At 37.5% G+C, this 15,325-nt stretch overlaps 1 protein-coding gene across 9 annotated transcripts in view; it reads right to left on the reverse strand.

Moving 5' to 3' along the window:
• Window positions 1-15,325, reverse strand: part of LOC106055202 (ATP-binding cassette sub-family G member 4-like) — a 62,926-nt gene that overhangs the window by 19,321 nt on the left and 28,280 nt on the right. For all 9 annotated transcript variants that reach the window (XM_013211390.2, XM_013211388.2, XM_013211389.2 and 6 more), the window contains exons 3-6: window positions 4,385-4,556; window positions 3,766-3,883; window positions 2,806-2,995; window positions 261-406 (exon numbers count right to left, since the gene is read on the reverse strand). In XM_013211390.2, coding sequence (XP_013066844.1) covers window positions 261-406; window positions 2,806-2,995; window positions 3,766-3,883; window positions 4,385-4,556 — 626 coding nt within the window. The remainder of the gene's footprint in view (window positions 1-260; window positions 407-2,805; window positions 2,996-3,765; window positions 3,884-4,384; window positions 4,557-15,325) is intronic.

Raw genomic sequence — 15,325 nt, forward strand, 5'->3', positions numbered from 1 at the left:
AAGATCAATAATTTGGAGATGTACAGACAATTTTTTGCCTGTAAAAAAAGTATTATTTTTGCTTGTTATTAAAACTATAAGCTATATATCATTAGTTATGGTTTCATCTTGAGATGGGAGGGGGGGACAGCAATAAAGAGGTTTTAAACTTTTAAAATTAATAATAAAAATTGTACAATGTATCTTCAAGAACTGTGTGGAGTGAAGCTAGGCTAATTGCCTATGGCAATCCGATAGTTTGATATTAGTTTAAACCTCACCTGGTGGGCTCATCAAAGAACATAATAGGGGGATTGTTGACCAGCTCCAAGGCTATAGACAATCTTTTTCTCTGGCCACCAGACAAGTTAGAGGTTCGAGTTTTCTTAGCTTCATTTAAACTTAATGTGTCCAGTATCTCATCAACCTGATTCGAGAGAACAAAATAGTAATACTTAGTTTTTAAATAATACTTTAACAGGATGTTATAAAAGTTGGAATGTGGTGAAAGATTTAAAAACTCCTTTATCCCACTTTCGGTCAGAGTGTTACAAGATCAGCTGTCGTCATCGAGAAGTACATAGAAGTCAAATTCATAAAGGGCTGGTTGTGAATGTGTATGTGTTTTCGTGTGTGAATGTTGTTTGAATTTTTAATCAATATTGTTTTTGTACAGTAGTATCGCTGAGCTTGTCAATTGTAATCAAACTGAATTTCCATTAGATTGGATCAATAAAAATTATCTTATCTTATCTTAAATGGGCAGAAGTTCCTAAAAGGGGAGACTAAAAAAATAGGATGGTGGAGAAAGATATGTTTTTTAGGTACAAATAAAACTTAATAAACATTCATGTGTGTCCTGTGGCACAATGATCAACCATCTTCACTCTCCTTAGGTAGTGTCAATTATCTATGAAAGCTGGGATTCAAGCTAGAACTACCCTCATTTAGAAGTATTTATTTATTTATTACAAATTTATTACAAAGTATTGATAGTAGATATAAGACAAATTTTATACTGCTGAATTAAAGTTTCCGCTGTGAGACCCCAAGCAGTCTTTGGAGTAGATGATGTAAAGCACATCCAGTGTATACTGTATATGAAAATAATTGTACACAACAAATTAAATAAAACACTTTAAAGATGTTTAGTTTTAACTCTTGAACACAGCCACAGACTCAAGTAGTTTGTTTACAACTTATGTCTTCTCACAATCTATTGTTCTCCTCAAGTCAACATCCTTTCATCTTCTGCTGTGTAGGATAAGAATCTACTCAGCTTTTTGTTGACTTCCAACATCAGGACAGTGATTATTTGTAATTGATTTTAGTCTGCTGGAAAGTTCAAGCCAATTGGGACATGAAATAAAGTGACATTCCCAAGACCAGGAGGCATAGTGGGGGAGTTGTTGATGTCTTGGGTACCAGGGAGAATGTGAATGGACCTCATTCACCAATCGTAAATAAACAACATTTAGTCATGTGATAATATTGATAAAACAACGAAAAGAACTGTAATGTGATAGCCATTGTTTATTAAAAATTAGATAGTAATTTGTATAGAAGAGATAGAGAATCAGGTGGCTAAATGCTGTTTGTTTACGATTGGTGAATGAGGTCCATTATTCCCAGATGGTGAAGCATAATGAAGAGTTAGATGTTATAACTCTTATTTATTAAAAAAGAAAAAACATATGCAATGGGAGACTAATTGGTGTAATCTAAAGCTGTTAAAAAAAAAAAAACTATTCCTGTGTTTCACCAGTGTGCTACAGCTTAGTGCTGCAGAAAACAATTATCACCAAATTAGTTTTGCTGAGACAATCAAATGATGCTTCTGCTTTAAGTGGACAATCAAAAGTGGTGACCTCAGCTGCATGGGTCAAGTGGATTAACCAGGCCAAGATAAATCACATGCCAAAGTTCAACAGAGTAGTTGGTGTTAGCTAAACTTTCATTTCAGTACAAGCTTTAGCTAAACTTTCATTATCAGTACAAGCTTTAGCTAAACTTTCACTATCAGTACAAGCTTTAGGTCTCTTTACCCCACCTCTCTCAACTTAATAGTAATAATTGGTAGCTATTTATGCTATTAATCAGTTTTGATGTTTACCAATAAATTTGTCCTGTAGGGAAGTTAAAGACCACTTTTCTAGTTTAAAAAAACACTTGTCTAGTTCAAAAACTACTTGTCAAATTATTTCTATAACTGTTCTAGTTCTTGACAAGTTTTATCTGAGACACACGAGATTACACTGTCAGTTTACGGACAAACCTTACACTGCAAGCAACTTGATTAAGAGGCCTATCAGAGCAGAAGCAAAAGTGATGTTTTGTACAAGTAGTTGGGTTTTACATCAGGTCATTAATTTAAGTTTACAACTAATGTATAATTATTCTTATTGCACTTAAGTACTATATGATAATAAATTATTGTTACTTTTGTCAAGCAGTTGTATTTTGAACTCACATTTAATTTTTCTTTCTTACATAAAAATGTTCATGGATATACACTTCTTGAAAGATAACAAGCATGATTCAGAAACAAATTTGGTTCATAAACTGAAGTTTTAATGTTAACACACACTTTGATTTATTTTCAAGCCTTTTTAAAAATGAACTGACTTTTTATATGGTGCTGTTTTTCCCCAGAAGCCATTTAGTAGTCAGAGAGCTATTTTAATAATGCAGCATAAGATGTAAAGAAATAAATAGCCAGTCGGTCTAACCTACATGGTGGCAACATGGATAAACCTAATTATGGTTCACCTATTTAAGTAGACCTAGGAAGTAGGTCTAATTAAAGCAAGTGATCCTATGACCTACCATTTCTTGTTTGGTATCAAGTAGCATCTTCTCATCTAGTTTTAGATTGGCAGAACACATCATGGCTTCCTCCACTGTCAGGTGAGGCAGGAGCTCATCATCTTGCATGATGTAGCAGGACATTTTACGGAAAGAGCGCAAGTCTCGTTCTCGGTTTCTCACTAAAATGGTGCCTGTTACGTTTTTTGTTCTAAAATCAAGGGCACAAAAAAAATATTTCTTAGTCAGAATCAAAACTTGTTAAAAATTATTATTATACTATTATTATGATTCTAAGGGCAAAATAAATTAGTTTTAAAGCCAAATCACTAACTCTTTATCACAAAATGAACTCATTTCATACCCTATTATAAAGAAAAAAAAGTGAAGTTCCCCTTTTAGACCATGCAATTTATAGAGGAGATAATGTCATCTATTTCTTTGGCCAATAGTTAATGAGCAGGGTGTTATGTGGCCAGCACAATGACTAACCGTCTTTAATTTCCACAACTTAAGTCAGGTACCCATTAGAGTTGGGTAGACTCAGCAGCGCCCTAAAAATCCCGAAAGTCAAAATCCCAGTCTTCACCAAGATTCGAACCCAAGATTTGAACCCAAGATCCCAGGTTTGGAAGCCAAGCACTTAACCACAGCCACCGCGCTCCATACTTATTATAGCATGCAATTAATAATATGTTGTCAAGTGGTCAAGAATTACAAAAATGTATTGTCAAAGCAAACAATTTGAGGGGTAATGCATAAGCTAATTTGAAGGAATTTTGTGCTCTAGTTTGAGGGCCTACACAAAAGCCATTCAGTTCACCAAAGTGGAACCTGATATCTAGGAAAAAAAAGAGATGACTAGTCAATGTCAAGGGCATATCCAGAACTCTTAAGTGGGGACGAGGCTTATCTATGTTTCACCAAATTTTCATCACATTCTTCTCTTAATAAGCTCACAGTGATATAAATTAAACTGACCTATATCCAGCAAGTATGTTCATCAAAGAAGACTTGCCAGCTCCTGAAGGTCCCATGATGGCAGTTAACTCTCCTGAGACAAAACTCCCTGAAATACTCTTTAAAATTGTCTTCATGCCTGGAACACAATGTCATCATGAAATAATGGGTTAGAACAATAAAGTATAGGTCATGTCTTTGATGTTTTTCTTTGCAACTTAAAACAGTTCTAATAATTATATTTGTATAGTTAGCTTTTGTATTAATAATTAGGATTAAATGACTATTTAGATTGTTCAAATTTATTGTTATTAATTATTAATTAGCTGTGCTACAATGATAATACATATATAATATATAGTGGTATGAGCAGATGACTAATATTTTAATTCAGAGGTTAATGACTTAGTTGGCTATCTTTTGTCTTTAAGTGATAAAGAGATTTTTTAAAAAATTTCTATGAACCATTTGTTGATGGTAGAAAACCAGTGTTGGTCCACAAACCTAGTTCAGATTGATAAAAGAAAGCTGGAATTTATTAACAAAATGATAAAAAAAAAGCTGTAAAGTTAAAAACAAATACTGTTGGACTTTGAGCATGAATGGCACTACTGGCATCTGAAAGAGTGGACTTACTGACCTTTTCTGCTATGACCATCTTTGACAAAGTAGGACAAGTTGTTAAACTTGATATCTACTGGTTTATGTTTAGTCAGGTGAGAGCAGTGCCCTTTCTCTTTCACCCCATTTTCTGTTAGGAGTTTCTTGGTCTCAGGCCTGAGGTCACGACCAGAATGAGCTGGGATCTGAACCTAAAAGTGGCACAAATGAATTCATCAAAGATAGAAAAAAGGTGAATATGATCAGACGTATAGATCTAATTGAAGCATACAACATTTAATCTAAAGTTATCTCTTCTAATAATGTTAAATAATTCAATCAAATTCTAGAAAGCGATGATGAATTAAAACTGTGTGCTATTTCTTTCAACAAAAATCCTATAGTATTGATCTCCCATCTAGACTGAATGTTTGTGTATACAAAAATAAATAATTGGTTTCAATTTAAACATGTTCAAATCATTAACTGATAACCTGACAGAATTCAGTCAAGTCAGATTGCAAAGTATTTTTTTTTTCAGATACAGATAGAACATATAAAGGCCTATAGGCTATATATATACGGGGCCGCCACGAGGGTTGTGGCCGCCTGTGTGCGAAATAAAAAATGCCACCCCCCCCTTTTTTTTCCTCTAGAAAAAAAATTCCATTAAGACTGAACTGGACACTGTTCTAAAAGTGCCCTTTGATTTAAATCCATTTTTAGTAGACCATTCCAATTTTTCCTTTCATATTCACATCCTTGTCTTATCCCTCAAGTACAACTATGAACCATGCACTAGGAACAATTTCGGATGTACATGCCTACAGAAATGTGATATCTAGGTTCTATGTGTGAAAAACATTAAAAACTGATCTCGTTCTGACTACTTGCTTATGCTCCTATATTTGCAACGATTATAATTGATGAGCTACAGCAGGTATATTACAATGAACAGCGGAAATGATCATGATCTATATACAATATCTCAATAACTTTGCTCAACAGTGTTATATGTTCCATTTTACGTGGAAATGTTAACTTGTTTGTTATTGTACGTTGAAGCACAATCCACAAAAAAATCTTGAAATACAAAAACCATTGAAAGTGGAACTTTTTCAACATTCGTAAACTTTCATAATAATTATATCACGATTGTATTTTAGAGAGATGTGCATTGTATCCACAATCATCTGACATACACAGATTCAGAATTGCCTAAAAATTTATCCAACAAATGAAGCAACTCAGTGCTGAATATTTTTCTTGAGTTTAAAACAAAGTTTACAAATAATCCAAATTACAAGTCAACAATGACTTGAAATAAAACATAGTATGACAGTGTTTCTCACATTCCCGGGGTGGCGACTCCCTAGATAACAACATTTTCGTTCAAGCCCCTTTAGAAGCTGGAGCCCAGAGGAGCTAGATAAGCTTACACAGTGAGGTCTGTGAGTGTTTTTGTTTGATTTTTTTTAAATGTATTAAAAAAGAAAAGAAACTTAGTCACAATTTTTCGGTTTTATTTTTAGCCTATGTTAATTGAACACTGTGTATAGAATCCAAATTAAAGTCAGGAAAGTTCACTGTAATTTTTAAGCGTTGTAAAAAAAAGTTCTTCTTGGAGTTAGAGTTAAAGTTAGGGTTAGGGTTTCCAGTCAAGTCTGAAGTCAGAACATTTTTTCGCCGCCCTCCCACCTGTTGTTGGTTGGTTGTTGGCTTATAGCTCAAGACAGCTAGTACAACTGAACCAATGTAAGAGTTTTATATTTTTTAATAACTCAATACAATTATTATTAACAATTTAACTTGAGATAAAATATAGATCTAATAGTAATGACATAAACTGATATTTAAACAAAATCTAGCTCACAGTAAAAAAAAGTCTTAACGCTTTCATAACCACCAATCAATCGCTTAAACTCTTCTTACCTCAGCCTAGGAAACACACACACTCCATAACACCCCTTTTTGTCAGGACGTTGCGCCCTCCCCCCCACGAGTGAATATATTTTTCTAATTGACTTTTTAATTACCAGTTATAGATCTACTTCGACTTAAAACAAATATTACAAACAACCCACAAAAATTCAAGGCCAGAAATGAGTAGACGCCTATGGAAAAACTAGTGAGAATCCCTCGTACGCTGCTCTATTTTTTATTTCTAGCTTCCGAAATAATGTATGAATATCGTTTATATTTACAATGGTAATGGAATAATTAGAATTTATATAAAATATTTAAGTAATTTTTTTTTATTTACCTAATTTTTTTTAAAGTAATCTTGGAACAATGTCAATAATGATTTGGCCGCCCCCCTAAAGTCAGCCGCCTGCGTGCAATGCACACATTGCACAAAAGGTAGCGGCAGCCCTGCAGTGTATATATATATATAAAGTATAAAGTAAGGCGTATGCCGTATGTATGTATGTGACGAATAGAAATCAAAACCCCTTGACCAATCTTGATAAAACTTGGCAGGAATGTTCCTTGGGTACTAATTTAGACCGTAGTGTATGTATTGTAGCCCTAAAACAAACTTAAGACCCTAAAAAAAAATAAAGTTGTCCGACTCTATTAAAGCTATAGTATTTATGGATCTAGGCAATGTTTACAATGTCGACATGAGAAAAGATCGAAAGGATTTATATCTAGATCTAATAAGGTACTTCGATAAACTGCAATGACCTAGATCCATTTTTTTCCCAAAAAAAATGGCTGAAAAGTGTGTCAGCACATATTTTACCCTTTTTTTGGGGTGGTCATTTCCATCAAAGTTTTAGCACATTGTATTTGATTTCAGGACTAATTAGTAATTGTGATTACTTTTTGTAAACATAAGATATCAGAGATCATTTTTATTTGCTTTTGAAGGCAATCTGTTAAATTTTTCTTAACAAAAGTTTATGTGAAAGTTGACATTTTTACAACTTTTTTCCTATAAAAGTTACAACAATGCTGTTTGTTACAATAATTTATCATATTATGAAATGTGTATATTTCAAATTTCATTAGATTCTCTTGGCGCACTTTAAAGATATTTGATATTAAAATTAACAAAGACAAAGAAGGGTAAAATTTTATTTTTTAAATAAAATAAAAGTGTTTATAGTTACAACAATCTCACTAATTCTATTGAATTTAGCATGTTAATATATATCTGTGTGCTAAGTTTGAACTTTGTAGCTTGGCGCACTCTTTAGATATTATAATTTTCAAAGTTGATGGTTAAAATCGATATCAGATTCTAATTTTAAGAAATACACTTTGCGCAGATAGTTTTTTACTTTGACACATGAAAAAACAAAAGAAGATCCATTGATTTTATTATATAATAAAATTAACCTTCAATTTTGTGTTTCAAAAGCATTTTTTACATAAATTAGTTCCTTATTTCTGTGACTACATATTTCCTGACGAACATAGTTCCGAATTCCCCCCGAGTCACGTGGTTGTGTGTATACAACGCGCACCGTGCTTAGTTTTAGTTAGTTTGTAGAGGGAATCTGAAGCGTTTTAAGTCAATATTTAGTAGTTTCAATTTACTCATTAGCGCTAAAATATAATTTGTTAATAACAGGAGAATCTAGAGATTCATTTTTTTAATAGTTTCAACTAAAACAAATAGTTAAACCTTTGATAGAAGGTACCGAAGCGTTGGCCTATAATCTGCCATACTGAGATCAAGATTTCTTGATCTACAATGAATGACTACACGTACAGTTCTTAGCATTCGGGTAACCAGTCCTAGAAAAAAAAAGTAACACTTTCATCCCCCCCCCCCTTTTTTTTTCCTCTCTGCCCAAAATTAAACAAGCTGAACTTGAGTAGAACACTAAAAGTTGGACAGCAGACTAGTGTGTATATATATTGGTCAGATAGCTCTAGGGCTAGTGTGTAGTCGATATGTCGACTAGTTGTTAGAAAAGATAAAAAGACTGCCATGAGTTTTCCTTGTAATAGGCTTCAGTTGTTTAGCGAACAAATAACACATCTGATAGTCAAGGATAAATCTAGATCTACTCTTACAGTTACACAAGCCAAATGTGTCTTACCCCGCCCTTTCATTGTTAAATTTCCTTTTTAAGTAATAAAATGGATCTAGATCTGTTTCGTCGACGCATTTGTGAAACTTTAATGTAGGCCTAACATTTTGTGAATTTCTTAAAAATGATAGAACTTTTAATAACATAATAATACATCATGTATCCAACACAAAAAAATAGTTCTTAATGTTATCGATGTGCATAGTGTATTTGCGATTGGCGGAATATGAAATACATAACGTTAAAAAATAGCTGAAGTTAATGAAAATAACAATGTTTCAACTAATATGCATATTATCCCATATATAGGCCTATAAATATAATATATATATATATATATATATATATATATATATATATATATATATATATATATATATATATATATATATATATATATATATATATATATAAGTGTGTGTGTTTGTGTAGTTTATACCAAGCTTTTTTTTTAATCTTACAAGAACGTTTGTAAAAACATGTTCTGTATGTGAATGTATCATCGGCAAAGTGTTGACGTTTGTCATTACTATAAAGGAAATATCATTGAGAATTTAAACCTATCCTTAAACAGTTCTTGGCCCTTTTCTGAAAACATTCGTATAATTATTTGAACATTCAGGGTTCGTTGATGTACTCTGTATATTTTTAAATGTTTGTAAATGTAAAATTTCGTAAAAATAGAGGAGCAACAGCAATGGAAATATAGGAAGAAAAGGCCATTCTCCTCTTTGTTGTCCTACTATCACGTGACTTTGGTTAAAGTAGGTCAGAAATACGAACTACCTCATTCAACTCTGAGATGATATAGCAGATAGCTTCTCTTCACACAGATAGTTTATACTTTAACACATGAACATACTAATTATAGTCCATTCATTTCAAATTTGATCAAATTAACATTCAAATTTGTTTTGTTTTTTTTATGCATTTTTAATACATTCGTTTACGAAAGCTGCGAAGCCGTGTTGAGATAGGCCTATATTCATTCATGAATCGCGTACTAAAAAATATTTCGTTTAATTGTTTACTTTATAATCCCTTTCATTCAACAAATTGGGTAAACCCGATTTAATTCTACTATTAATCTATCGCTCTCTTCGTTTTTAATAGATATGTATCGGCTTTCGCAAAACTAATTTTATTTTCGTAGCGAAAGAGAGAAAATTAGAAACATTAGTTAGGGAAAAGTAAAGGCGGTTGGTCGTTGTGCTGGCCACATGACACCCTCGTTAACCGTGGGCCACAGAAACAGATGACCTTTACATCATCTGCCCTATAGACCACAAGGTCTGAAAGGGGAACTTTTTACTTTTATATATATATATATATATATATATATATATATATATATATATATATATATGTATGTATATATATATATGTAGGAGGCAATGTTAGTAAGCAATTGAATATGAATTATAAACAATAGCTGCGACATTTAAATGCTATGGCAATAACCACGACCTCTTTACACGCCTTGACCACGCACTTTGAAAATTGACTATCAATGAATGGTCTCAACAAAAAAACAGGAAACATGGGTGGATAAATTAGGTAATCAACTTCCTTTGGAAGACTGGTTGAAATTCTCCCCCTTGAATAAATGCATTAGTCATCTATTTGTTTAAACTCTCTATTACCTCCACTTCATTTCGCGGCTAATGTGAATGTCCAGACATTTTGTTTTAAAGACCTATCACTTTACTTTCAGATTTTTTTTTTTTGATTTTTGGATTTGAGGCACATCGGCACAATTTAGGCCATGTCGTGCCTGCAGTCCCTTAAGGACTACTCTCTCTCTAAACAACAAGGGCCAGATTCTATACAGTCATATAATTAAAATCAAGGTCTATTCACAGTTAAAATAGTAAAGGTAGTAAAAATTTAAATATTTGGTAAAAATCTAATGTAAATAGTGCATGTTCACAAATTCAGAAATCAGATCTTCGTAGATAGCCCCACTTCCCGAATAAAGCCCAGTACCTTCCCAGGGTCGACATTATTAAATAGTGTTTTTAGATTAGTGGCTCTAAAATTTTTCGCCCTGACATCCTAGTATCTGGGGCAATCGACAAGGATATGTTCCACGGTGAGGCGAGAGTCACAGTACTCGCAAAGTGGGGGCTCCTCTCTCTTCAGTACAAAAGAGTGCGTGATGTAGGTGTGGCCAATCCTAAGTCTGGACATGGTTGTGCTACCACGCCTTGTCAGACCCTTAGATGTGGGCCGCCACCTGACATCCGCCACAATCTGCCTGAGTTTACTGTGAGTCTCAGCCTCCCATCGGTTCTGCCACTCTCGATAGGTGGCAGAGGCAATACTTTGTCTCAGGTCCGAGTAGGGAATTTGGGTTCCTGACACCGCATGATTTAGGGCTCTCTTTGCTTCTCTGTCTGCGGCTTCGTTTCCCTCAATGCCAACATGGGAGGGGACCCAGATGAAGGTGACATCCCTACAGTCGGCTGTTATTTGGTCCAACAGCTTCAGGCTCTTATGTACCAATGGGATGTCAGTCTTCATCCGCCCCAAAGCTTGCAATGCAGATTTGGAGTCGGAGCAGATTATAAATTTACTCCTTTCTGATGCTTTTACGGCCATAAGTGCAAGCAATATTGCGTGCAATTCGGCCGTAAAGATGGAGCAGCCATCGGGGAGTCTACGGGAGATTGTTTTGTTCCGAAAGGAGCAGGCACACGCGACCTTTCCCTCCATTTTGGATCCGTCTGTGTAGATGGTGCCACAATCTCCGTAGCTTTCCTGCAGTTCCCTAAAGTGGACTTGTAGTATGCTTGGGTCTGTATTTTCTTTTTTGAAATTAAGGAGGGATAAATTTAATTTGGGTTTATTCATTAGCCAAGGAGGATTCTGAGGGGTTTCTATTTTAGAGATTTGGTCAATGGGTGGGGTTAAATTTTGGATGGGTTCTCTCATTCGAAGGCCCAACGGCTGTATGACGTTAGGCCTTCGATTGTATAATTCTACCTCTGTGGGGTTAAATATGGAGTCAAAAGCAGGGTTCGTGGGGTTGGATTTTAGCTTGACTATATATTGCATTGCAAGCTTTTTCATTCTTATATCCATGGGGAGTTCTCCAGCCTCCACATGGAGACTTGGGATAGGTGATGTACGAAACGCGCCGAGACAGAGACGCAGGGCAGCATTTTGTATTGGTTCCAGTATTTTTAGGTACGACTTCCTTGCTGCTCCATATATTATGGATCCGTAGTCTAGCTTGGATCGAATTAGACTCCGATAGAGCAGCAGCAATGTATCTCTGTCAGCTCCCCAGTCCGTATGGCTGAGTACTCTTAGTATGTTTAATGACTTTTGGCATTTCTTCTTAAGTTCCTTAATGTGGGGGAGAAAATTAAATTTGGAATCTAAGGTGAGGCCTAAAAATTTTGTAGTTTTCACGACAGGGATCTTCTTTTTGTGTATAAATAGTTCAGGGTCTGGGTGGAGTCCCCTTAGATTACAAAAATGCATACTAACTGTTTTGGAGTCTGAGAATTTGAAACCATTATAGTTTGCCCAACCCTGAATTTTGTTTAAACAGAACTGTAATTTCCTTTCTAAGGTGTTCATGTTTTTCCCATAAGTAAGAATGACAAAGTCATCAACATACAAAGAGCACTCTATGCCAGGGGACAGCGCATTTATGATGCTATTTATTTTAATGTTGAACAGGGTGACTGACAGAATGCTGCCCTGGGGTACACCCATTTCCTGGTCATGAGTGTCAGAAGCGGAGTTGCCCACTCGAACCTGAAATTTTCGATCTTTCAGGAATTCCTCCACAAAACGGGGGAGGTGTCCCTTAAGCCCCATAAGCGCCAGGTCACGTAGAATGCCATGTTTCCAGGTTGTGTCATAGGCCTTTTCTATATCGAAGAATACAGCTACTAGATGTTCTCTTCTGAGTAATGCATTTCTAATATAAGCTTCCAGCCTTACCAGGTGGTCAGTTGTTGTCCGCCCCTGCCGGAATCCGCACTGGTAGTTTGAGATCACTTTATTCCTTTCCAGGTACTAGACCAGCCTACTGTTAATCATTCTTTCCATGGTTTTGCAGATGCAGCTTGTTAGTGCTATTGGTCGATAGTTAGCTGGGTCAGAGCCGTCTCTTCCCGGTTTAGGTATCGGTATAACTGTGGCTTTCCTCCAGCTGTTTGGGAAAGCGCCTGTTTGCCACACACAGTTATAGACCCCTAGCAGGACTGCCAATGAGGGTTCGGGAAGGTGCTTGAGGAACTGGTAATGGATTTCGTCTTCTCCAGGCGCTGTGTCATGTGACTTGTCCAGCGATTCCCTCAGTTCCTCAAGCGAGAACGGTTTGTTGTAGTCTTCATTGTTCTCTGACCTGAAATCAATGGGGTGTCTTTCCTCCCTGGTTTTGACTTTTTGGAACTCTGGCGTGTAGTGTGCAGTGGATGATTTTTCTGCTATTGAGGATGCAAGGCAGTCAGCTATTTCTCTGGGGGACGTGACAGTTCGTCCTTGGTTTTTCAAATGCCCTATTGCATTTGATTCTTTCCCTTTGATTCGCCTTACTGCCTTCCAAACCGCTCTAGCAGAAGTTTTGGCATCCAGACTGCCGACAAAACTTCTCCAGGAATTCCTTTTGGCTGACCGTATGGTTTGTCTAGCCTTTGCTCTAGCTATCCTGAATAGCTTTAGGTTTTCCTGGGAAGGATTCTTTATAAATGCAGCCAGTCGTTTTTTCCTATCACCAATAGCACTTTTGCAAGCTGTATCAAACCATGGTTTGCTAGGCCGTTTTGGATTTGCAGAGGTTAGGGGTACAACTTTCCTGGCTATACTTAGTAGCTTGCTAGCAAAGGTATCAGCTGGGTTCTGTTCATGGAGGATATTTTCTGTGATATCCTCAGAGCATCTTTTTTGGAATTGTTCCCAATCGGCCTTATTCAGTTTCCACCGCTGAGGTCGTCCCAATGAAGGGAGATTGTTAGTAATGATGATTGGGAAGTGATCACTTCCCCGTAGATCATTGCTAACTGACCATTTAAAATCGTCCAGTAGTCCGGGGACGCATACGGTGAGGTCAATGCATGTGAATGATCCAGTTCCTGGGTGCAAGTAGGTCGGTGATGCATCATTAAGTATGCATAAATCATGTTGGAGGAAGATATCCTCCAGCATACGACCTCTTGTGTCGGTATTGTTGGATCCCCACATGGTGTTATGGGCATTGAAATCCCCAAGGATTAAATAAGGCCGGGGGAGTTGTTTCAATAGGTCCTCCATGTCTGTTCGGTTTAATGGAGCGCATGGTGGTAGATACAGGCTGCAGCAAGTGATAACCTTGTGAAGGGTTATCCTAGCTGCTACGGCCTGTAGTGTGGTCTGTAGTTCTACCCTCTCATGGGGGATGCTATCCTTCACAAGGATACAGACTCCACCTGATGCTCTCTCTGCATCCTCAACATTCTTGGTGTAAGCACGGTAGCTTCGGAAGCTGATGCAATCTTTCAGAAATGTTTCCTGTAAGCAGACAGCTACAGGAGTCTCAAGAGTCCATCAGTAGCTGCATTTCCTCGTAATTGGCCTTGAGGCCTCTACAATTCCACTGTACAATTCTGGAATCCATGGCTTATTCTAGATGACCTACTTGGAGCTATTTGGCCTTGGGAGGCCCCCGGAGGGGTTTCCCTTTATTCCAGTGACCTTGGTATTTTTATTCTTGGGTTTGGATGGAGAGGAGGACAACCCCCTTTTGGGGGAAGTCTTTCTCTCTGGAGAGGGGAGATCCCTCTGGTTAGAGCGGAGGTTATTTCCTCCTCTCTCACCTCGGGCATCCTCTCCGCTTTGATTTCTCCCCTTAGGGAGTTGGTCAACCTCTAACTCGGTAGAGGTTGGGGTGTCTGGCTGGGTTCTCTGAGGAGAACCTGTGTCAGACATGATGTCTCCGGGTTCTCCCGGAGTATTGGTTTTGACATGCTGATCAGTCTCCATGCTCTCATCAGCGAGCACAGAGAACCTGTTCTTTAGCATGACAACAGGGCTTTCTTGTTTCTTCAGAGGTGTGTTCTTTGGCGGTGTTTTCTTCTGAGTTGGGGGAGGAGGAGGGGGTGGTGGGGTCAATGTGTCCGTCTGTGTGGCTATGGATCTTCCTTTCTTAGCAACAGCCTGGGCGTAGGTCTTTGTCAAGCCGAATTGGCCCTTGGGTAGGGCCAGTACAGCCGATTTCGCCTGGCTAAAGGTACATCCGTTTCTTGCCTTGTACTCCTGCACGGCAACCTCCTGTTTCCACACAGGGCAGTCCTTGGAGTAGGCTGAGTGGCCAGCTTGACAGTTTGGGCATTTGAACTGGGCTGTGCAGCCCTTGTCCTCATGACCCTCTCCAGCACATCTGGCACACACAGTGTTCCTCTTGCAGACTGCCGCGCCGTGTCCATAACCCTGGCACTTGAAGCACCTCATGGGGTTAGGTATGTAGGGCCTCACTGGAACTCGTAGGTATCCTGCCTTCACATACTCTGGCGGTGTCCTAGTTCCGAATGTGAGGATAATAGTGGCGGTTTTGACCTCCTCACCCTCCCTGCGCCTGGTAATGCGCCGGGCATGGGTGACTCCTTCAATGCCCTCCACTATTTCCTTCTCGGAACATTCCAGTAGGTCCCTAGAGCTGATTACACCTCTGCTGGTGTTCAGACTCTTGTGTGGCATGACTTCCACTTGGAGATCACAGAGTCTTCTGCATCTTAAAAGCCCATCAGAGTGTGTCTTGCTGTCTACTTCTACAAGGAGTTCCATTGTTTTGTGTAGCTTAGACACACTCTTGGGCTCTCCCACTACTGACTTGAGTCCCTTATAGATAATAAAAGGGCTCAACTTTGTCAGGCTTTTTCCCTCCTCTGTGCATCTAACCACCAGAAATGATGGCCAGGTGGCACAGCTTTTTGGGACCTCCT

This window comes from Biomphalaria glabrata, chromosome 14 (assembly GCF_947242115.1).
Source record: "Biomphalaria glabrata chromosome 14, xgBioGlab47.1, whole genome shotgun sequence".
In the NCBI taxonomy this organism is placed as follows: Eukaryota; Metazoa; Mollusca; class Gastropoda; family Planorbidae; genus Biomphalaria; species Biomphalaria glabrata.